We start from the raw sequence: 23,494 nt of genomic DNA, 5'->3' as shown, positions 1-23,494 counted from the left end.
AAGATGCTCACAAACCGTGCTGATCGAAAGAAAAGTAATCAGTGTGGTTTCTGTCAGCCCACATGTCCTATGTAGACAGCTTTAAACCATGTACAACTTGAATTAAAATAATCAGTTGGCTTAATATTATCACTAATGTAATGCTTTTAGGCCCAAGGACAAATCCTGTCCACATCAACTTCATCTGATGAATGTGGTTTGGCCAAGTGAATATTAGTACCCTCCTGGTCTTCACTCTGCTAGCCAGAGACCTATGAAGCGATGTTCAGATTTTCTGGGATCTCAAGTGCAAATCAACAGAAGTCACCAGGAAAAAAAAAAAAACAAGCTATACACAAATATATACAAATGCATACATAACTGTAGACACATGCACATGTGCATGCACGCTCACCCAGATACACATATGCACACACAAGCATTCCATTTTATATTACAGCAGTATTCTGTTTTTATTTATTTATATTTTGGCCATTTAAAATGTGTAGGAGGATAATCTCAGTTCTAAGACATTTTCTCTACTCCAGTGAATAATGAAAGATTTCATGTTATGTACATCCTTATTAAAGTCAGCCTGTGTCATGATTGCTTTGTTTGTATTTAGAGAAGATTGGCAAATATATGGTGGACAACATCATGCTAAGTGAAATGTTTTTGACTCTATAGTTAAATCGGGTTGGTCCTGAATTCTGTCTGCTTTATTCTTTCATTCTGTGGCACCCCATTAAACCAGTACAGGATCACAGGGAGTGTGACCACAATACACATACTCTGAAAATCCAGCAACGTGATTTCTGCCTGCATTAGGTATAGTATCACTGAGAGGCTGAACAATGCTTGTGTATTATTCAGAGATGTTGTGTATATCATCCATAACTAACTGCATAGCCCTACCATACAAACTGTCCACCATTCAAATCTAAGCAGCTCTACCAGATGTTGTGTGTGTCATTCATAACTGCCCTGCCCTACCAGGTGGACTGTCTACCAGTGAAACCTACGAAGTTATCCCATATAGAGTGTGAATCACTTATATTTATACAGATCCATATGATATGTTGTATACTATGCATATAGAGGGAATCATGAAATATTTTATGTCTTTTAGTTGTATCAAGATAGTTCTAGCCACCATTGTATTTATTGTCTCATTCTAGCATCCTGCCAGATGTAGTCTGCATTGTTCATATCTGGTTAGTCCTGCCAGAAATGTCACATTTAGTGTACAATAGTCTTATCTGGTGTATTTTGGTAGATGTCAGATTCACATACGATGTTAAACTGAGGTCCCATCTGCTTGACTTGGTGGTAGCTCTGATGGATGTAAAAGATCCCATGGCACTTATTAAAAAGAGCAGGGGAAGTTCCCCAATGCCCTGTCCAAATTCCTATAGTACTATAAATACCATCGCGGGTCTCCACTGAAAAGAGGCCACTAGCCAAGTGGGACTACATCGATCAACAAAATGATAAATAAAAGGATGAATAAATAATATCCATTCTGACATCACTGTTGGATGTAATGCGTATTGTTTGTACCTCAGCTTTCCTGTCACATATTGTGTGCACTGGCACACCTGGGGAGTCCTATCAGATGAAATATGTTATTCATATCTGGGCAGTCCTATCAGATGTTATGTGTGTTGTCACACCTGAGCAGTCCTATCAGATCATCATCATCATCTTCTTTTGGCTGTTCCCATTGGGGGTCGCCACAGTGGATCATCTGTTTCCATTTCTTCCTGTCCTCTGCATCAAGCTCTTTCACACCAACCGCCTGCATGTCCTCTCTCACCACATCCATAAACCTCATCTTAGGCCTTCCTCTTTTCCTCTTACCTGGCAGCTCCATCCTTAGCATCCTTTTCCAAATATACTCAGCATCCCTCCTCAGCACATGTCCAAACCAAAGCAATCTCGCCTCCCTTGCTTTGTCTCCAAACTGTCCAACCTCAGCTGACCCTCTAATATACTGATTCCTAATCCTGTCCATCCTAGTCACACCCAGTGCAAATCTTAACATCTTTAACTCTGCCACATCCAGCTCTGACTCCTGCCTTTTTGACAATGCTACCGTCTCCAACCCATATAACATAGCTGGTCTCACTACCCTCTTGTAGACCTTCCCTTTCACTCTTATTGGTACCAGTCTGTCACAAATCACTCCTGACACTCTTCTCCACCCATTCCACCCTGCCTGTACTCTCTTCTTCACCTCTCTTCCACACTCACCATTACTCTGAACTGTTGATCCCAAGTACTTAAACTCATCCACCTTTACCAACTCTACTCCCTGCATCCTCACCATTCCTCTACCCTTCCATAGCATAGCATATATCCCATAGCATAGCATATATCCCATTGCAGTCCTATCAGATGTAATATGTTATTCATACCTGGGCAGTCCTATCACATGTAATATGTTATTCATACCTGGGCAGTCCTATCAGATGTAATATGTTATTCATACCTGGGCAGTCCTATCACATGTAATATGTTATTCATACCTGGGCAGTCCTATCAGATCTAATATGTTATTCATACCTGGGCGGTCCTATCACATGTAATATGTTATTCATACCTGAGCAGTCCTATCAGATGTTATGTGTGTTGTCACACCTGGGCAGTTCAATCAGATGTTATGTGTACTGTCATACCCAGACAGTCCTCCCAGATACAGTGTACTGATCATCTCTGGACAGTTCTAGCACCTGTTTATGTATATTGTTGTCCCAAAACAGTCCTGTCAGATGTAAGGTATATCATCTATACCTACACAGTCCTGGCAGATGTAATGAATATTGTATGTATCATAGGTTCATAGGTTCATACATAGGTACTAGGCTATCGGCCCTAGGGCCCATACAAGCCTAGCCAAAAAATATACCCTAGCTTTCGCCACCCAAGAAAATTATTTTCCTATGCCCCTGTCGAGCAGAGCCACAGAAGTGATCCCCGGGGTGAATTTCCCATTTCCCATCCAATCATCAAGATTTTTCTTGAAGAGTGCTAATGAGGAGCTCTGTTTGACATAGATAGGTAGTCTGTTCCAGAGCATGGGAAGTCTCTGGGACAGGAATCTATCCCTCCAGCAAGTTCTGTTTATTGTGGTGACAAGGTTAAGGTCCCTAGAGCGTGTAGCTCAGAGGGATTGGGATTTCTTTAAGTGGAGCATGTCCAACAGCTCTGGGTTTGACATAGCTTTGTATGTTAGACAGAGATCGCCCCTGAGTAGGCAATATGCAATGGAGTAAAGCTGTAGTTTTTTGAGATGGTCTGCATAGGGCATCTGTTTGAGGCCAGTAATCCTCTTTGTGAGGTGTTTCTGTGGTCTTTCCAGTTGTTGTAGAGGTCTTGTGAGGTACTTACCAAAAGGGGCATTGTACTCTATAATGGGTCTAATGAGTGATGAGTAGGGGGGAACAATGACCTCTTTTTTTCTGGATGAGAATCCTTTTGTGATGAGATGAGCCACGTAGAAGGATTTCCTGACCACTGTGGTGATGTGATTATCAAAGGAGAGACTACTGTCCACCTGTGTCCCAAGGTCTCTTATCACATTTTTGGCATTAAGTAGACTACCAGCTATGTAGTAGTTCATGGGTACAGAGTTTTTACCAAAGGGGATGACAATACACTTTTTGGCATTGAGCTTCAGGCCATGGCTTTGACACCAGGAATCTGTCTCAGTGAGGCCCTTTTGTAGTTTGTCCACATCATTAGGAGTTTCGATTATGGCTCCTAGTTTGCAGTCATCTGCAAACTTTGTTAGCCAAAGTCCTTCTGTGTTGGCCTGCACTTCAGAGAAGTAGATACCAAACAGGAGAGGACCCAGGACTGAACCCTGTGGTACTCCACTTGTCACTGGTCTGATGTTGGATTTGGAATCCGCTACTTTCACAGTGTGGGTTCTGTCCATGAGCCAGTTGGCAACCCATCTTATGACATAGGGATTTATACCTAGTTTAGTGAGCTTATCTATAATTCCAGAGTGGGGGATGGTGTCGAAAGCCTTGGCGTGATCTAGATAAGCTGTGTGAACCATTTTACCATCATCTATGGCTTTGGTGACTGCTTCAAAGAAGTCAATCAGGTTTAGGAGACATGATCTGCCTTTTACAAATCCAAACTGAGTAGGGTCCAGAGTTTGGAGATTGCCAATGTCTTTGTTTATGAGTTCCATGATGATATGTTCCATGGCCTTGCAGACCAGGCTCATCAGGCTAATGGGGCGGTAGTTCCCAGGGTCCGTCGTGGCTCCCCCTTTGTGGAGTGGGATAACTGTCACTGTGCGCCACTCAGTGAGTACAAAGCCTGAGGTGAGGCTATGATTGAACATGGTACTTAGGTAGGGTGCCAGTTCATTCTGTAGTTCGTGTGGAACGCAGCCTGGGATATTGTCAGGTCCCATGGATGCTGTGTTCTTGGCTTTGGAGAGTGTGTTTTTACCTGTGCAGCCATGATTATAGGAACTTTGCATTCTTCCGGTATAGAGATGGGCCCTCTAGGGGGTGAGAGGGGGGTAAAGTTAGCACTGAACCTATCTGCTAGGATGTTGGCAATATCAGTTGGTTCTGTATATTTAGTGCCATTATGCTGTAACTTAGAGCAGATCTGAGTGTTCCCATTTAGATTCTTGACATAGCTATAGAATGCTTTGTGGTTGTCTTTAGAGTCAGTGGCAATTTTGTTTTCGTAACTAGCTTTGGAGGATTTTATGAAGGATCTCAACGTCTTACTGAGGTTAACCAGGGGGTTCCTCCAGTCATGGGATTTTACTCTTTTTTGCAACAGTTTCTTTCTTCTGTTGTAGAGTTTGTTTATGGCAGAGGACCACCAGATTGGCTTTCTTTTTTTGGAGGAAAACATCTTGGTTCTATTAGGGATAGCATGATCCATGTACTCGTGTAAGTGCTTATAAAGTGCATTTGTGTAGGATTCGGCAGTCATACCTCTATTGTCCGTCTGCATGAGTGTCATGAAGTTTGCCACTTCTGTCTTAAGAAGTGTGAAGTTGGCTTTTGAGAAGTTTTTTACGATGGTTTCCCTAATTGGGGCTGGGGGTGGGATGTGGATGTCTAGGCTGATTAGCTTGTGGTCGGATCTGACCAACGAGGAATTGACCTCTGGTGTGGAACACCGGTTTCCCATGTTGGTGATGACCAGGTCTAGGATATTGCTGCCCCTGGTGGGGCTGTGAATAAGTTGATCCAAGGCATTGGAATTTATGAATTCTAGAAAACGTTGAGCAAAAGAGTTGGTACATGAGTAGTTTTCCCAGTTAATGGTGGGGTAGTTGAAATCGCCCATTATTAGAGTGTTGGGTTGTACCCTAATACTTTCCAGTGTATCAAGAAATGAGGAGTGTGAATCCTGGGGCATGGTGGGGGGTCTGTAGCAAGCTACAATTTGGATTGCGGTCTTGCACTCTTATCAGATGTAAGGTATATTACTTGTACCTAGGCAGTCATACTTTGTATATATTGTTCTATGTGGGTAGTTCTTTCAGACACACTGTGCTTCCTTTAAATCATGCCAGTTTTAGATGCTGCAGTTTCAGAAGCAATATGTTTGTGTAGCTTTACTGAAACACATATGCAAATTCAGATTCCATAATGTTCCAGCACATCCAGTAGGATGAGTGATGGATAACTGTTGTAGGGATGAGTGATGGATAACTGTTGAATAGATGGGTGATGGATAACTGTTGAACAGATGGGTGATGGATAACTGTTGTAGGGATGAGTGATGGATAACTGTTGTACAGATGGGTGATGGATAACTGTTGTAGGGATGAGTGATGGATAACTGTTGCACAGATGAGTGATGGATAGCTGTTCTAGGGATGAGAGATGGATAGCTGTTGTATGGATGAGTGATGGATAAATGTACAGATGGGTGATGGATAACTGTTGTACAGATGAGTGATGGATAACTGTTGTAGGGATGAGTGATGGATAACTGTTGTACAGATGGGTGATGAATAACTGTTGTACAGATGAGTGATGGATAGCTGTTCTAGGGATGAGAGATGGATAGCTGTTGTACAGATGATTGATGGATAACTGTTGTACAGATGATTGATGAATAACTGTTGCACAGATGAGTGATGGATAGCTGTTCTAAGGATAAAAGATGGATAACTGTTGTACAGATGGGTGATGTATAACTGTTGTATGGATGAGTGATGGATAACTGTTGTACAGATGGGTGATGGATAACTGTTGTACAGATGAGTGATGGATAACTGTTGTAGGGATGAGTGATGGATAACTGTTGTACAGATGGGTGATGGATAACTGTTGTAGGGATGAGTGATGGATAACTGTTGCACAGATGAGTGATGGATAGCTGTTCTAGGGATGAGAGATGGATAGCTGTTGTATGGATGAGTGATGGATAAATGTTGTACAGATGGGTGATGGATAACTGTTGTACAGATGAGTGATGGATAACTGTTGTAGGGATGAGTGATGGATAACTGTTGTACAGATGGGTGATGGATAACTGTTGTACAGATGAGTGATGGATAACTGTTGTAGGGATGATTGATGGATAACTGTTGCACAGATGAGTGATGGATAGCTGTTCTAGGGATGAGAGATGGATAGCTGTTGTACAGATGATTGATGGATAACTGTTGTACAGATGATTGATGGATAACTGTTGCACAGATGAGTAATGGATAGCTGTTCTAGGGATAAAAGATGGATAACTGTTGTACAGATGGGTGATGTATAACTGTTGTATGGATGAGTGATGGATAACTGTTGCACAGATGAGTGATGGATAACTGTTGTAGGGATGAGTGATGGATAACTGTTGTACAGATGGGTGATGGATAACTGTTGTAGGGATGAGTGATGGATAACTGCTGTACGGATGAGTGATGGATAGCTGTTCTAGGGATGAGAGATGGATAACTGTTGTACAGATGGGTGATGGATAACTGTTGCACAGATGAGTGATGGATAACTGTGGTAGGGATGAGTGATGGATAACTGTTGTACAGATGGGTGATGAATAACTGTTGTAGGGATGAGTGATGGATAACTGCTGTATGGATGAGTGATGTATAGTTGTTGTATAGATGAGTGATGGATAACTGTTTTACAGACGAGTGATGGATAGCTGTTGTACAGATGATTGATGGATAACTGTTGTACAGATGATTGATGGATAACTGTTGCACAGATGAGTGATGGATAGCTGTTGTGGGATGAGCGGTGGATAACTGTTGTACAGATGGGTGATGGATAACTGCTGTATGGATGAGTGATGGATAACTGTTGTAGGGATGAGAGATGGATAACTGTTGTACAGATGGGTGATGGATAACTGTTGTATGGATGAGTGATGGATAACTGTTGTACGGATGAGTGATGGATAGCTGTTGCACAGATGAGTGATGGATAACTGTTGTACAGATGAGTGATGGATAACTGTTGTACAGATGTGTGATGGATAAGTGCTGTACAGATGAGTGATGAATAGTTGTTGTATGGATGATTAATGGATAACTGTTGTACAGATGAGTAATGGATAGCCATTGCAGGGATTAGTGATAAATAGCTGTTGTATGGATGAGTGATGGATAACTGTTGTACAGATGAGTGATGGAAAACTGTTGTACAGATGGGTGATGGATAACTGTTGTACAGATGAGTGATGGATAACTGTTGTATGGATGAGTGATGGATAACTGTTGTACAGATGGGTGATGGATGATTGTTGTACAGATGAGTGATGGATAACTGTTGTATGGATGAGTGATGATAACTGTTGTACAAATTGGTGATGGATAACTGTTGTACAAATGAGTGATGGATAGCTGTTATATAGACGATTGATGAATAACTGTTGTACAGATGAGTGATAGATAGCTGTTGTATGGATGAGTGATGGATAACTGTTGTACAGATGAGTGATGGATAACTGTTGTAGGGATGAGAGATGGATAACTGTTGTACAGGTGGGTGATGGATAACTGTTGTACAGATGTGTGATGGATAGCTGTTGTAGGGGTGAGTGATGTATAACTGTTGTACAGATGAGTGATGGATACCTGTTGTATGGATGAGTAGTGGATAACTATTGTACAGATGAGTGATGGATAACTATTGTACGGATGAGTGATGGATAACTGTTGTACAGATGAATGATGGGTAACTGTTGTATGGATGAGTGATGGATAGCTGCTGTAAAAATAATATTACATGAGCTGATAAGTGCCATTACTGTTAAAAAGTCATACTATGGGAGCTGATGAGTGCTGTTACTGTTAAAAAGTCATACTATGGGAGCTGATGAGTGCCATTAGGGTTAAGAAAACTATTTTATTAAACCTGCAGGTAAGTCACATGGTTCAGAGACAGTATAAGCAATTATTCCAAAGGTACCTTGACTTTTGCAGGCATCACTTCACTCTGGGTCACTTCTTACATGGATAATCTGCAATGTTATTTAAACTACATAAAAGCATGAAGCATAACTACTGGTTCTGCAAACTACTGGATGACCCCCCACCCCCACCCCAGTTATGAATCGGCATTACAGCTCTTAGTCTAATATGTTACATTTCTTCCAAACTTACCAGGTTTCTGCTTACCAGCATAACCCAGTCCAGCACCAGGGAAACCAAGTCCAGCATCAGGAAGGCCAAGTCCAGCACCAGGGACACCTAGGCCAGCATTGGGAATTCCCAGCCCAGCACCTGGAACACCGTATCCTGCACCAAGGGCACCCAGACCTTTAGAAAAAACAGATAAAAAGGCATCTCAGATAACACTTCCAATATTTTGACAATGATAACTACAGATCTTTTATCCTGCTCTGCTAAGTTCAGTTAGTGTAATGATTAATGCAGGGAGCAGAGAATGATTACCATTTTGTAGATCTAGTTTTAATTCCCAAGGTCTTCAGTTATGTACTACATACGTTACACAGTATAAATATGCAGATTATGTGAGTGACCATGTCTTTATCTGTAGTGACAGTCTATGTTTCCATGGAGTATGCATACTTGTACGGTTGTCTCTTACCTAGTTTGCCAGGCTTGGCACCAGCACCAATTCCATATACATTAGGGACTCCTGTGCAAAGATAAGATTACAGACATTCAGATCATTTGTAGATTACCACATGGAAAAAAAACTCTCCTAGATACATCAAAGCAGGACAGTGCATTTCTGTTCTTGTCTTTTCACATCTATGTCTGTGAGAATAGCTGGCACATAAAGGCACCCCATAAAATTAATTTAGTTATATTTTCCAAATATAATTTACACATTGTATCAATAATGCAAAGCATACAAATATAATTTACACATTGTATCAATAATGCAAAGCATACAAATATAATTTACACATTGTATCAATAATGCAAAGCATGCTACAAATTATAGAATTATGAGATGGAAGAAGCATAAACTCTTCTAGTTTTCTTTGGTTATACTTTAATATGAAGCGCTTTTCGTCTTGCCTTTTAGCAAGATTTCTTCAGATAACAGATACTTTCAATACTACAAGTTATATACACGTTAAATTAGTCACATGATCAATTTAAAAGCAATAAAGCACACACTTTTTCACTACAACCCTCCCATAACATTCCATCTGGCATTTAACCCATCAGCTCCCATTATACAAACTTTTTTACTCACTACATACAATGTAAAAATTGTTATAATTTATATATGGATACTTATACTAGTTTATAACAAACTTACTTTCACACTTAATATACTTCATAATAAAATTATTTATAAATTAGCACAAATTAAACTTCATCTATTTAAGCTTCTCAACTTTGAAATGCAGAAAATGGAACACATTTCGTTCAGACCAGGGCAGTGATATGCATCAGTACGAAATTGCCACAACAATGTTATGAAGTATATTAAGTGTGAAAGTACGTTTGTTATAAACTAGTATAAGTATGCATATGTAAATTATAACAATTTTTACATTGTATGTAGTGAGTAAAAAAGTTTGTATAATGGGAGCTGATGGGTTAAATGCCAGATGGAATGTTATGGGAGGGTTGTAGTGAAAAAGTGTGTGCTTTATTGCTTTTAAATTGATCATGTGACTAATTTAATGTGTATATAACTTGTAGTATTGAAAGTATCTGTTATCTGAAGAAGTCTTGCTCTGTTATCTGAAGAAGTCTTGCTTCATAGGCAAGAGGAAAAGCGCTTCATATTAACGTTTTTAGGAAGTACTCGGTCTGGTTCTTTGGCAAGTAATTTGATTCATTTGTTTATTTCATCAGTTTGTTTTCTTTGGTTACACCTCAGGCACACCTGACCTTCTCCTTAATATGGAGTTTACCGAGTCTATATTATATACTCAAAGAGACTTTTCATCGAACATATAATCATCGACACCTAAAGAGCGAATGCTCTAAAGTGCAAATGTCCACTTCCGCAAATTTTTTCCTCGGGAAAAAATCAGTTGGCCATTATCGGGAATTGCCTTTTTCTCCAATGTAGAGCAATCTCAGAGTTGGTATATTTAGTTAGGGGGTGTGGAGGACACAGTCCCCCCATGTCGGAGGATGTGGGGGGTGAAGCCTCCCCACTTGATTAGGGTTTTGAAGTTTGTGTTGTTTGTGTATGACCTCATGAATTTTTTCCCCAAGGAAAGAAATTTGCGGATGTGGCTGTTCGCACTTTAGAGCATTCACTCTTTAGGTGTCAATGATTATATGTTCAAAGAAAAGTCTCTTTGAGCATATAATATAGATCTGAGTTTACCATTCATTCTTTACAACTTCACAGACAGATGTGGACACAACAGCTGTAAGAAGAATTGCCTGGGGACATAGCTGGAATATGAGGAATGTTGTTGAGTAATAACTGACTTTTCCTCCCTAAGTTATCATTGTTGTGACAGCATAAATGCACAGTGTATGCGCCTACGTACACCAGACCTTTTCACCTACTGGCCTTCCTTCTGACTGCACATACTTCTGTCAGGCCTTCAGTCAGCAGTGAATTCCATGAGCACCCATCACACATGAAAAACAGCAGTTAAATAAACCATCCTGAATTTACTACAAGGCATGGGCCGCTTCCAATGACAGTTACTAACAAAAGGCTGGCCGGTCAAAATGTCCATGTTTTGCAAACTAATCTGCAGGAATATCTCCAAACTTTAATATAGGAAAAAGTACAAATATTCTGTCTTCCAAAGTTAAAGAGATTGGATTCTAAGGATTGCTTACCAAGTCCTCGCTGAAGACCACGAGCACCATATCGTGGGAATTTCCCTAAAATGAAATTGAAGAAATGAATGTAAATAAACTATATCAACATCAATGAAAATGCACGTGTGCACTGGGAGTGTCTCCAGAGGACATTATATCCAATATGTTTGCAGTATTCCACATAATATTCTTTATTGAGGTAGGAATCATTGTTTTGTACTTGTGATTTAGTGGTACAACATTCTGAATATCAGGCATTTTACTAAAGAAGATGTGGCATCTTTTATAATCAGAAACTTATAATCAAACCCTGTTTTCACATGAGATGCATCCCTAAATGCACAAAATGGTTAGCTTTTAGGAAAAATTATCTTTTCTGTATCAAGAACTGTACCTTACATGATAAAAGCTGTAATATCTTGCCTGTTTCTAACCACATTGCTATCACTTTGAAAAGTTATGCATCCAGGAGAAACATAGAATTATAAACTACATGTTGGACAGTTTTTATTGTATGCAAAAACATCACTGTAATATAATAAAATAAATTATAAATACTTTTCAGTCAGACTTTTTTTTGCAGCTGTAGAAAGAGGCATTAATGACAGGTTGCCTCTTTCTGGTTAGGTGTGTCCACTGCTCAGAAATACACATCACAGTGACAAGGCTGGTCATTATTGACCAATAAGATGAGGAATAGCAAATGCTAGCTAATTACTTTGCACAAACAAGTAAGCTGTTTTGATGGCCTGACTATGAAGGCAAGATAATATAACAATACACCTCTCAACTTCTTTGCTCATGAATTCTGGAAAAAAGCAAGAGTAATTGAGGGAGAAAGGCGCAAAAATCAGGGACAATTTTAAATATTAGTCTTCTTCTTCTTCTTTCGGCTTTTCCCGGTTAGGGGTCGCCACAGCAGATCACTGTCTGCTCATGATTGGCAGTGGAGTTTTACGGTATTGAGTTGCCAGCCCAGTACCCAACCTTCCACAGAAGGCACACACACACATGCATTCACGCCTAGGGCCAATTTAGTGTGTCCAATCCACCTATAGCATGTCTTTGGGATGTGGGAGGAAACCCACCCGACCACAGGGAGGACATGCAGACTCCGCACAGAAGGCACCCCAGCCAAGGATCGAACCAGAGAACCTCTTGCTGTGAGGCAGCAGTGCTAACCGCTGCACCACTGTGGCCGCCCCAATTTTAAATATTAGTCTAATTCACTGAAAGGTTACTAGAACAATATGTTCGGCATTAACATGCGTTTTCTATGCAATAAGAAGTTTGAAATGTTAATGTACACAGTTACTGACTAACCATAATCCTCATTAAGTTATTAGAAAAGCAAAAATCTTATGAACAGCAGACAAAACTTTTAAGGCAAAATCAGGGACATTCTACAAAATCATGAACAGCCAAGAGGAATGCATAACTAGCAAAATAATATTCACGGGGCAGCAATTCAAGAAATTCAAACTGAATAGCAGTCTTCTATTTATTGAATTAAATTCTTTGATAAGAATATCAGAGGCCATGCCTACCCTTACCAGGGTATACACCTCATAACTGATAAGTAACACAGAGGGGGTATGGGTGGATGGGTAGTGTATACATTACTATCTAACTGACAAATTAAAGCTTTGCTAACACTTGTATCCTCCATGTTTCTGTCTAAACATTTCATATGCAGAAAAAACATCCTCCATTTGCTACTCCAGAAAATAAATAAACAAATTAAATAAAAATAGTAGCTTGGGCAACTCTGTTTGTTCACACATCCTACAGTAAACCTGTTTCTGAATATAGCCCAAAATGTGAAAAACTGTGAGTGATAATACTTCCATACAATTTTGTAACCCTAAACTCAATTAACAGCTGCAGTAAGATCCCACAGATGGGGAACAGCATTATTTTCAATGCAGTTTAAGGATCTGAACGCAATCGATTTGCAACTTAAAGGGTGCTACCCTGCCGAATGCCCATTTGTAGTGGTTACATGATGAATAGCTATGTACAGAGTCATCCAAAGATCAACTGTTGGGTGTTAAGAATACAACTATAAATATTTTTCCTCTCAAAAGTGAAAGTCATATCTATAGGTAAATATTTATACCATTAACAATAGCCTCCAACAGATGGATAAAGGCAGTTCTTTTTTATATACACATAATCTAAAATCATGAAGAAAAATGTACTTCAGATGTCGACGACAGTGGTCTGCAAAACTGGGGAAGAGGATTTGAATCCCTTTGACTTGTACTTGCTGACAGTCCTGAACACGTCACATAACTTTACAGCTCATCATGAGACCTCTGGTTTCTGTTGATGTACCTCAAAAAAGTTAGAAATTGCAGCTGCTTAACCAATGAACTGGCAACAAAGTCAAAATGACAATGTTCCTGATTCCAATTTTTTTTTTTATCCAAAACCTTATTAGTAGGAGATGAGTATAGCAAGCAGTTTCTGGATCCCCAATGTGAACAGGAGATGACCATATCAAGTAGTGTACAACTGATTAAAGCAGCTACCATATAACCAGATAAAACAGCTACTGCTCAAACAGTCAGAATGGTATAGCTACAGGTGATTGCTGCACTGGTACACCTGTAGCCTTAGTTTGAAAATGTAATATTGATATGAGTTTCATTGCAATGTGTTGCATTGTATGAGCCAGCGGAATGGTTTCCTAAGGTTTTTGGATTTTGCCCCTTTCCCCACTATGGAGCTGGTATAATATAGCAATAACCCACACCTGGGTGTGGGTAATGCTAAATTTACCCATGGTTGGCGTGGTTTGATCCCGAGGGCGAAGCCCGAGGGACCAAACAAAGCCAACCGTGGGTAGATTTAGCATTACCCACACCCAGAAGTGGGTTATTGCTATTATACCATGACATTATTTAAGAAAAGAAACTATTACTTTTCTTAAATAATGGCATAGTATAATGCCTGTTTACTGCCCTTCCGCAGATGTCTGGCATCCGCGGCAGTTCTGATGTACTGCGCGACTGCGCAGTACATCAGAGCTGTGGGCAAAAGCAACCGAGAAAGCAAGATCTCCGTTGCTTTTTTTTAGTGTTTCGCTATGTTAAATGAGTTTAACATAGCGAGACAGTTTTAAAATAAGCAACGGACATCTCCGTTGCTTATTTTAACACTGTCTCGCTATGTTAAACCCATTTAACATAGCGAGACAGTGTTTTAAAAAAACGAGTTATACTAATGGAAAAAAGTCCGGGCGACCAGACCTTTTTCCATTAGTATAACTCGATTTACAACGGGCACGCTGGCCAATCAGCGTGCACGTTTTGGGGGGGGTCATGGTATAATATATATAAATATATATAAATAATTTAGCAGGGTGTTGAAGGCACAGCCCTCAACATGGGAGATGCAAAGAGGCAAAAAAGATTGTTTTGTGTTTTTTAGGTTTTCTGTCTCACTGTTTTCTATATTTAATTTTCAATAAACAGTGAGCCAAAAAAGTGTACTTTGATCACACATAGATATGCCAGTCAGAACAGCTACTGCACAAGCAATCAAAATAGCGACATTTTGCCATGCCTTCTTCAGACAGAAGATCGCACTTTACATGTACTTAACTCACTGCTACTGTTTTATAACTTAGTGGTGCCATTTAGAGTATGGCGAGCAGAATACGTGAGATATTTTCACTTTATTGGTGGGATACTTGAGTTTGCCTTGTACCTTACTGCTTAATTTTTATGAAAGACAAAAATGTTTTCTATGGTTGGAAATTTTGTGGATCTTGCCCCAAACTAGTGTTATGCTTGGAATAATAACGCTTTAACCTTGTTTGTCCTTTGAGTAATGGAATTCTGTATGACAGACAGATTGAAAATTATGAAGTTCAGGGTCTGTTCTGGTTCTGCCCTGCTTGATTTGACTAATTTGAAGAACCCGCCCTGCTGAATGTTACCTCAGTGAGAGTAACCAGCAGGATTACGAAGACTTGACCTCTTACCTGGTTTCACTCCATTGCCTGCGTGAGCCTGAATTCCCAGGGGCAGACCTACATTTAAAGAGACAATGCAACAGTCAGTATCACGTATGTGTGCAGCAATTTTAATTTTATTCTTTTTTAGCAGTATCAATCACCTTCATGCTACCCTTGACTGATAGTCTGTGTGCTGTTCAAAGTTCCCTTACACTATGTTGTATACAATGCAGCAGTTCACACTATCCACATTCCTCCACATCCTGACCAACAGATGCATACTTTCGTCTTCAAGAATGTATGATTTGGGCATGAAGTAAGGCTGCATCTATTTGCCTTTCCAATTACACACAGAAGGTAGGCTGGGGCTAGTGCTGGTTGATGGGGGGAGTGGTTACGGTGAGGGACATTGATGGTATAGCACTGCTGCTAGTGCTGGTTGATGGGGGTGAGTGATTACGGTGAGGGGCATTGATGGTATAATGCTGCCGCTAGTGCTGGTTGATGGGGGTGAGTGGTTACAGTGAGGGACATTGATGGTATAGCACTGCTGCTAGTGCTGATTGATGGGGGTGAGTGGTTACGGTGAGGGACATTGATGGTATAGCACTGCTGCTAATGCTGGTTGATGGGAGAGTAGCTACAGTGAGGGACATTGATGGTATAGCTCTGCTGCTGGTGCTGGTTGATGGGGGGAGTGGTTACGGTGAGGGACATTGATAGTATAGCACTGCTGCTAGTGCTGGTTGTTGGGGGAGTGGTTATGGTGAGGGACATTGATGGTATAGCACTGCTGCTACTGCTGGTTGATGGGTGGAGTGGTTACGGTGAGGGACACTGATGGTATAGCGCTGCTGCTAGTGCTGGTTGATGGGGGAGTGGTCACAGTGAGGGACATTGATGGTAGAGCTTTGCTGGGAGACTAGTTATTGTGATGAAGGTATCCTGAGGCAGATGTGGAGGCATGCAAAAAGTAATGTCACAACCCATCAACACCACATGAATACATTAACATGAATCTAAATCTCCATCGCCAGTGAAAAACGAGCTCCCCCCCCCACTACCTGTTTACTTACACCAGAGTCACACAACTATAATAATGCCATCCCAAATAAAACCAAGACTCACTGCTCCAAAGGCAGGAGATCTGTCTGGTGGACCCCGGCCATAAATAAGCTGTACAACAAAAGGAGGAAGCTACTACATGATAGAGCAAGATCCCAAAAAGGGAAGGCTTCTCTGATCAGTACTAGCAAGAAGCTACGCTCCCTCATAAAATCATCTAAGGCCAGCTTCGAAAGAAAAATTGCACAAGATACTAAGGACACCCACAAGGCATTCTTTGGTTATGTCAGGAACCTGGGCGGCAACTCCCAGATATGCTCCGAGTTAGTGCAAAACGACAAAAAATACACTGAACCAACAGACATTGCCAACATCCTGGCAGACAGATTCAGTGCAAACCCCCCCCCCCATCTCCCCCAAAAAAGCAAATCTCCATCCCAACAGGGTGTAACCTCCCAGACATCACAGATGATCAGGTGAGAGTTGCCCTCTCCAAAGCAAAAAACACAGCATCAATGGGACCAGACGGTGTCCCGGGATGCGTCTTACATGAGCTACAAGATGAACTTAATCCTCACCTTAAGTCCCTGTTCAACCTCAGCCTTACCACAGGACATGTACCCAAGAAATGGCATACAGCAACGGTGGTCCCGCTCCACAAGAGAGGTGCCACAACGGACCCCAGAAACTATCGCCCCATAAGCCTGACTAGCCTGGTCTGCAAAGCTATGGAGTGTATCATCATGGAACTCATAAACAATGATATCAGAAACCTTTAGACACTGGATCCTACCCAGTTTGGCTTTATTAAAGGCAGGTCTTGCCTCTTGAACCTGGTCAACTTCTTGAAACAGTTACCAGGGCCATAGATGAAGGGAAAGTGATCCACACAGCCTACCTGGACCTCGCAAAAGCCTTCGACACAATACCCCTCTCAGGTATCATAAATAAGCTCACTAGCTTAAATGTCAACCTCTATGTCACAAGATGGGTTGTAAACTGGCTCAGGGATAGAACCCACATGTCAGAATTGCAGGTGCCTTGTCAGACTCTAAACCAGTTACAAGTGGAGTTCCACAAGGCTCAGTCCTGGGATCTCAGTCCTGGGACCTCTCTTGTTTGGTATTTACTTCTCTGAGGTACAGGCAAACACGGGAGGACTATGGCTGACAAAGTTCACAGATGACTGCAAACTGGGTGCCATAATAGACTCCCCGGCTGACACAAGCATCCTCCAAAAGGGTCTCACAGAGACAGATAACTGGTGCCAAAGTCATGGCCTGAAGCTAAATGCAAAAAAATGCATAGTCATCCCCTTTGGGAAAAACAAAGTGCCCACAGACTACCACATAGGAGGTAACACACTAAGTACGGAGGAAGTAATTAGGGATTTGGGGACCCAAGTAGATAGTAATCTCTCCTTTGACAATCACGTTGCCAAAGTGGTTAGAAAGACCTTTTATATAGCCCACCTCATCACGAAAGGTTTCACATCTAGATCAAGAGAGGTCTTTGTGCCACTCTATTCATCACTCATCAGGCCCATAATTTAATACAATGCCCCATTTGGGATGTACCTTACCCGACACGTGCAACAACTGGAAAGACCCCAAAAGTACCTCACCAAGAGGATAAAGGGGCTCAAACAGATGCTCTATGCAATTAGGCTAAAGAAACTCCAGCTTTACTCAGTTGCTTACCTCCTACCCAGAGGCAATCTGTGCCTGACATATAAAGCCATGTCCAACCCAGAATTAATGGACATGCTCCATCTGAAGAAATCCAAATCCCTTAGAGCTACACATTCTAGAGACTTAAACCTCAGCACAGAAATAATCAGGACATGCTGGAGGGACAGATTCATATCTCAGAGACTCCCATCCCTCTGGAACAAAATCCCAGTCCAGGTTATGCAGAGCCCCTCACTGACCATCTTCAAGAGAAATCTTGACGAGTGGATGGGAGATCGTACGTATATCCCCGGGATCACTTCTGGATCCCTGCTAGACAGAGGCACAATAAACTAACCATAAAGAGACTATATTCTGTGACCTACTATTCATAGGCACAGTCTACAAATATAAAAGGGTGGCGAAAGCCAAACACACTCTGGCTAGGCTTGTAAATGCCCTAGGGCAGATAGCCTAGTATCAACCTATGACCCTATAAAATGGTAAACATTGCAGGAAGGAAAAATTGTTCTTGCTCTTATCTGCAGCATTTGTCTGTAGAAATCAAACAAGTGAAACTGAAGCAGCAGTTCAAAAAGCAAATACAAAAGTGGTCTTCCTGCTGCTGCATATTGCCTCCCACACAGTCCACTGAAAATAACTATAAACCCTGAAGAGCCACAAGGACAAAATGACCATGTAAAACAGTGATGGCCACTGTCATTCAATGTTAATGCTTCTGATTTCATATTTCTGGACCTGAAAACAGCGAAGATGAAAAAACCCAAGAATTTTCCCAAGTTCTCGATATTTTATCCCAGTCTTCTCCCGGTGAATATCTATGTGTCTTGTTGTGGTGACTTTTACTAGAGCAGTGAAGAAAATTATTTGGGTTAATAATGATTACTAAGTTTAACCATGTTATGCAAAATAAATCATTAGAGGTGAAGACGAAGAAGCTGCTGGGGTGCGCAAAACTAGGAGGGAAACTGAGCTCATTCGCCATTCTGGTATCTCGCTTTGTGTCTGACTGGTGACTCTTCCATCAAGGCTTCAGTCCTCAGTCCACTTTCTGTGATGTTATGTTTCTCCAGTACTGTTTACCCTTGTTTGCCTTAAGCTGTGAGATTGCCGTCCATGTGTCTAGTGTAGTCATCATTTCAGAGTGTGTCTTCTTTCCCTATGGTAGTGTGATTATCAGTGTCAGGGAGGCAGTGGTGTTTGGCGGGGGTGCAACAGTGTTTGGGGGATGCATTAGGCCTTGCTTCCTGTGAAAACAATGTTTAGCTGTTGTGCCAGTAGGTCTTTTGGGAGTTATGTTGCTTAGTATTATCACAAGAGTTATTTGCCACCAGTTTAGGAGTTTGCCATTGACAGACAAAGTTCCATTGTACAGGGATTGATGAAGTAACATCTGGAGTATGTGCACTGATGAAGTAACATCTTGAGTACCGTGCACTGCTGAAGTAACATCTAGAGTACCATGCACTGAACATATGGAGGGCAAAGCTTCCATTGTACAGTACACTGACGAAGTAACATCTGGAGTACGTGCACTGATGAAGTAACATCTGGAGTACTATGCACTGATGAAGTAACATCTGGAATACCATGCACTGCTGAAGTAACATCTGGAGTACCGTGCACTGATGAAGTAACATAACATCTGAAGTACCATGCACTGATGAAGTAACATCTGGAGTACTATGCATACTGCTGGTAACCATACAAATAAAGAGATAGCAGGCTAGCAGAAAGCATTCAACATAGAATTATTAGAATGGTGATAGGTACAGGCAGGCTAGGGTAGCAGGGGGTGACTCAGAAAGTAAGGCATGCATACATTAAAAAAAGAGTGAAAAAAACAGGGTTACAGTTTGGAAGCATTGGATTGTTTGGGGGACATCAAAAGGACTGGAGAGGAAAAGGAAGGACATACAAGAGAGATAAGGGGTGGGATTCACCTGAAAGGAGATCATTCAGAGTTAACTATGACAGAATGCTACTGTACAGAAGGATTTCATGATTCACTGTAAGTCATCAGAAAGGCTCAAAGATGGTTCAGACGAAGAAAAGAAAACAAGGGATATAGGTCAAGGATATGGCTAGGCACCTTCTGTGTGGCTCCTTGCTAATTACAACACTTGGGCTCAACAAATCATGGGTCTTCTTTTGGAATCTTCATAGTGTTTGTAGGGAGAGTAGACATTCAATGAGTTTGTTTTCACATTTGGACATTTAGGACCTAATCTAATTATATTGGTACAGGAACACAGAATCTATTAACAGATGAAGACACTTTGGTCCAGCTAGTCTCCCTGGTTAAGTACTGGTTAGCTGGTTAGTGAGCTGCACAACCTGCTTAACTATCATCTGGTTTTCCTCCAGTCCTTACGCTGATGCAGACCCCTACACCAATTCAAGCCGCCCCCATCTGAACTATCCACATGCTTTCTGCATCTTTATTCAAATGTGGTCAGTAGACCTGCAGGAAGTCTATTGGTTAACATAGAAAATGAAGGTTCCATCTTGTTGATGAGCTCCTTTCTGCAGTCAAGGGTGCAGGGTTTGATTACTTCTACTTCCATTTGGCAGTTGTGCAACTCTGAGCAAGTCACTTAACCAGGCAGTGCTCCCAAGTTACCCCTAAAAAGGGACACTTGTGTCCCATGACCTTACCAGGATAACAACTGTATTAAAAAATGCACCTTGTTGGGGTCTTACCATATACCGTTTTAGCTTTATTTTTCACTGGTGCTACATCTTCATTTACACCCCAATATCCCAGTTCATCCTTATTATTGCTTTCCTAAGTTCAGGATATGATCACCCCAACATTTTCTGCTCTTACTTATTACAAGAAATTATCTTATTGTCTGCTGTTTGCTACCAAGATGCAGTATTTTGAAATTCTTTGCTCAGAATCATAGTTACTACATCTCTGATTATCCTTCTGTTATTGCCAGAATCCCAAAAGCCTTTGTGCAACAGCCTTGTGGCAAACCTATCACCACCAGAAAGAAGAACCATTCCTGCTAAATCACCTGCAAGGCTGGCTAAAAATGCATTTACAAATACAAAGAGTAGAAAACTCTCTGTGGCCACCAAAAGTTGCCATCTTTATTGAAAACTGGGCAAACTGTTACAGTTACTCACTGTGGTAAGATCATGCAAGTGTGCAAGTAAGACTGCCATCATAAAAGTCAAACCATGGCTTTCTCATTGGTAGACTGTATGTAACACTGTGTTAACTACTTTGCAAACATCTGCACAAGCTGGGTGTACATAATATGTCATTGGCCGAGCGAGTTGCCCACTCAGAGTATTCACCCTAAATTGGTCACCATTTGAATTGCCAAGATTCCCAGAGTCTTGGAATGTGGAGACTGAATGACTAAAAATCTGCTAAATCCAAGAGCCATCTCTCAGAATGCAAACTGTCTTTAGATACATGGTTAACTAGGCAGACAGACAGACAGAGACAAGGAAAGCGAAAGAGAGAAAGAAAGTGAAACAGAGAGAGGGAGACAGACAGAGAGACAGCCAGATGCACCGATAACAGGTATGATTAATAAGTAAATAATCAAATAGGCTGAGAAAGAGAAAGAGAGACGATGGAGAAAGAAAGAATATAAAGAAAAATGGAATGAAGAAAAGTAAAAAACAATGAAGGAAAGCAGAAAAGAAAGAAATGAAATAACTATTCATCGTACTGATACTGTCAAAGGACTAACTTCAGATCTTGTTAGCACTGGGCTACTGGTCAACAGACATACATCTATACTCCACTACTTGTCTGAACTGGATTCTGGCACTGAACCAGTACACAAGCAAGCTCTGAAACGAGTCTGACCAGGTCTTTGGGGCATAAAAAACATGATAAAAAGTAGAAGTGAACATACCTCCAGCCTTCAGGCCTGCGGGCGGCACTGCAAAAAGGAAACATGAAATGAATGAATAAATATGAAGGAATCTAGAAATAAACAGCCTGTATATTTGGTGTTTTTTCTTAATGTTTTCTCTATATTTACATATAAAGTGGTATTTAAAATTGAATTTCAGTGTACAAAAAATACATTATTAACAATGTGTACTTATTTGATCGATTGCTCGGTAACTGACTATTGAAATAACTTGTAAGTCCAATACATAATAATGCATCAAAATAGCCTGCAAAGGTGATTAGGTGAGAGAAACTGAGGTGGCTGGTAGTTAGCACAGAAGAACATACCTCCCTACTGTCCAGATTTTTGTAGAATGTCCAGATTTTTGCCTCATATTTTTGGTCTGTTCTCATAAAAATTGTGGCTTTCTGGCAAAACAGTAAAGACTAAATTCACCAAATAATGAGATGTTTGAGTTTCAGACTTCATATCTTTTGAAAAATGCACAGTACCACAAAATCTTTTATTCTAGCAACTTTCCAAGTTTCTAAGAGCATTATTTAAAAATTGTCCATTTTTTGGGCCTTTGCCACCCCCCCCCCCCCGTTATTTTTGGCTTTGTCCAGATTTCTAGAGCTAAGAGGATGAAAGCTATGCAGAACAGCTGTGTGCTGTTAATGAGTGGCTTCTTTTAGCCTAGGGCTTGAGTTCCACACAATCTCAGTTTGCCTCCTGTGTGATTCTGGGCAGTCACTTAACCAGCTAGGATGCTCTTGAACAATTGGGAAACTGAGTTAGACTCCTTAGTGGTTTCCTAGAGTGCATGCCTAGTAACTATCTTGTAGCTAAATATTTTCACCTGAAATACATCTATCAGCTAAATGAAGTACATCGTATGGCTTCTTCCAGCATTTGAGATGGAGGAAGATAGATTAGGCCTGAATCAAAGAAGGTAATAGCTATGTGAGAACATATCACATCAATCTATCTTGGAAGGACCCTCGTTTGTATACATCATTCAGTTAATAGCTATGTGAGAACACATCACATCAATCTATCTTAGAGGGACCCTCATTTGTATACATCGTTCAGTTAATAGCTATGTGAGAACACATCACATCAATCTATCTTGGAAGGACCCTCGTTTGTATACATCATTCAGTTAATAGCTATGTGAGAACACATCACATCAATCTATCTTGGAAGCACCCTTGTTTGTATACGTCGTTCAGTTAATAGCTATATGAGAACATATCACATCAATCTATCTTGGAGGGACCCTCGTTTGTATACGTCATTCAGTAAATAGCTATGTGAAAACACATCACATCAATCTGTCTTTGAGGGACCCTCGTTTGTATATGTCATTCAGTAAATAGCTATGTGAAAACACATCACATCAATCTGTCTTTGAGGGACCCTCGTTTGTATATGTCATTCAGTTAATAGCTATGTGAGAACACATCACATCAATCTATCTTGGAGGGACCCGCATTTGTATACGTCATTCATTTAATAGCCATGTGAGAACACATCACATCAATCTATATTAGAGGGACCCTCATTTGTATACGTCATTCAGTTAATAGCTATGTGAGAACACATCACATCAATTTATCTTGGAGGGACCCTCGTTTGTATACATGATTCAGTTAATAGCTATGTGAGAACACATCACATCAGTCTATCTCGGAGGGACCCT

General features: G+C 40.8%; 1 protein-coding gene across 9 annotated transcripts in view; it reads right to left on the bottom strand.

The window, feature by feature from the left end:
* Positions 1 to 23,494, bottom strand: part of LOC122814093 (glycine-rich cell wall structural protein-like) — a 150,746-nt gene that overhangs the window by 83,885 nt on the left and 43,367 nt on the right. For 8 of the 9 annotated variants that reach the window (XM_044086708.1, XM_044086704.1, XM_044086710.1 and 5 more), the window contains 5 exons: positions 21,811 to 21,837; positions 15,201 to 15,248; positions 11,228 to 11,272; positions 9,042 to 9,092; positions 8,594 to 8,749 (listed from right to left, as the gene is read on the bottom strand). In XM_044086708.1, coding sequence (XP_043942643.1) covers positions 8,594 to 8,749; positions 9,042 to 9,092; positions 11,228 to 11,272; positions 15,201 to 15,248; positions 21,811 to 21,837 — 327 coding nt within the window. The remainder of the gene's footprint in view (positions 1 to 8,593; positions 8,750 to 9,041; positions 9,093 to 11,227; positions 11,273 to 15,200; positions 15,249 to 21,810; positions 21,838 to 23,494) is intronic. The other variant, XM_044086706.1, reaches the window with a different exon arrangement.

Source organism: Protopterus annectens, chromosome 10.part0 (genome assembly GCF_019279795.1).
Source record: "Protopterus annectens isolate FY-2018-M chromosome 10.part0, PAN1.0, whole genome shotgun sequence".
Lineage (NCBI taxonomy): Eukaryota > Metazoa > Chordata > Ceratodontiformes > Protopteridae > Protopterus > Protopterus annectens.
Note: the sequence above shows the minus strand (reverse complement) of the source record. Positions and strands in the feature narration are given on the sequence as shown.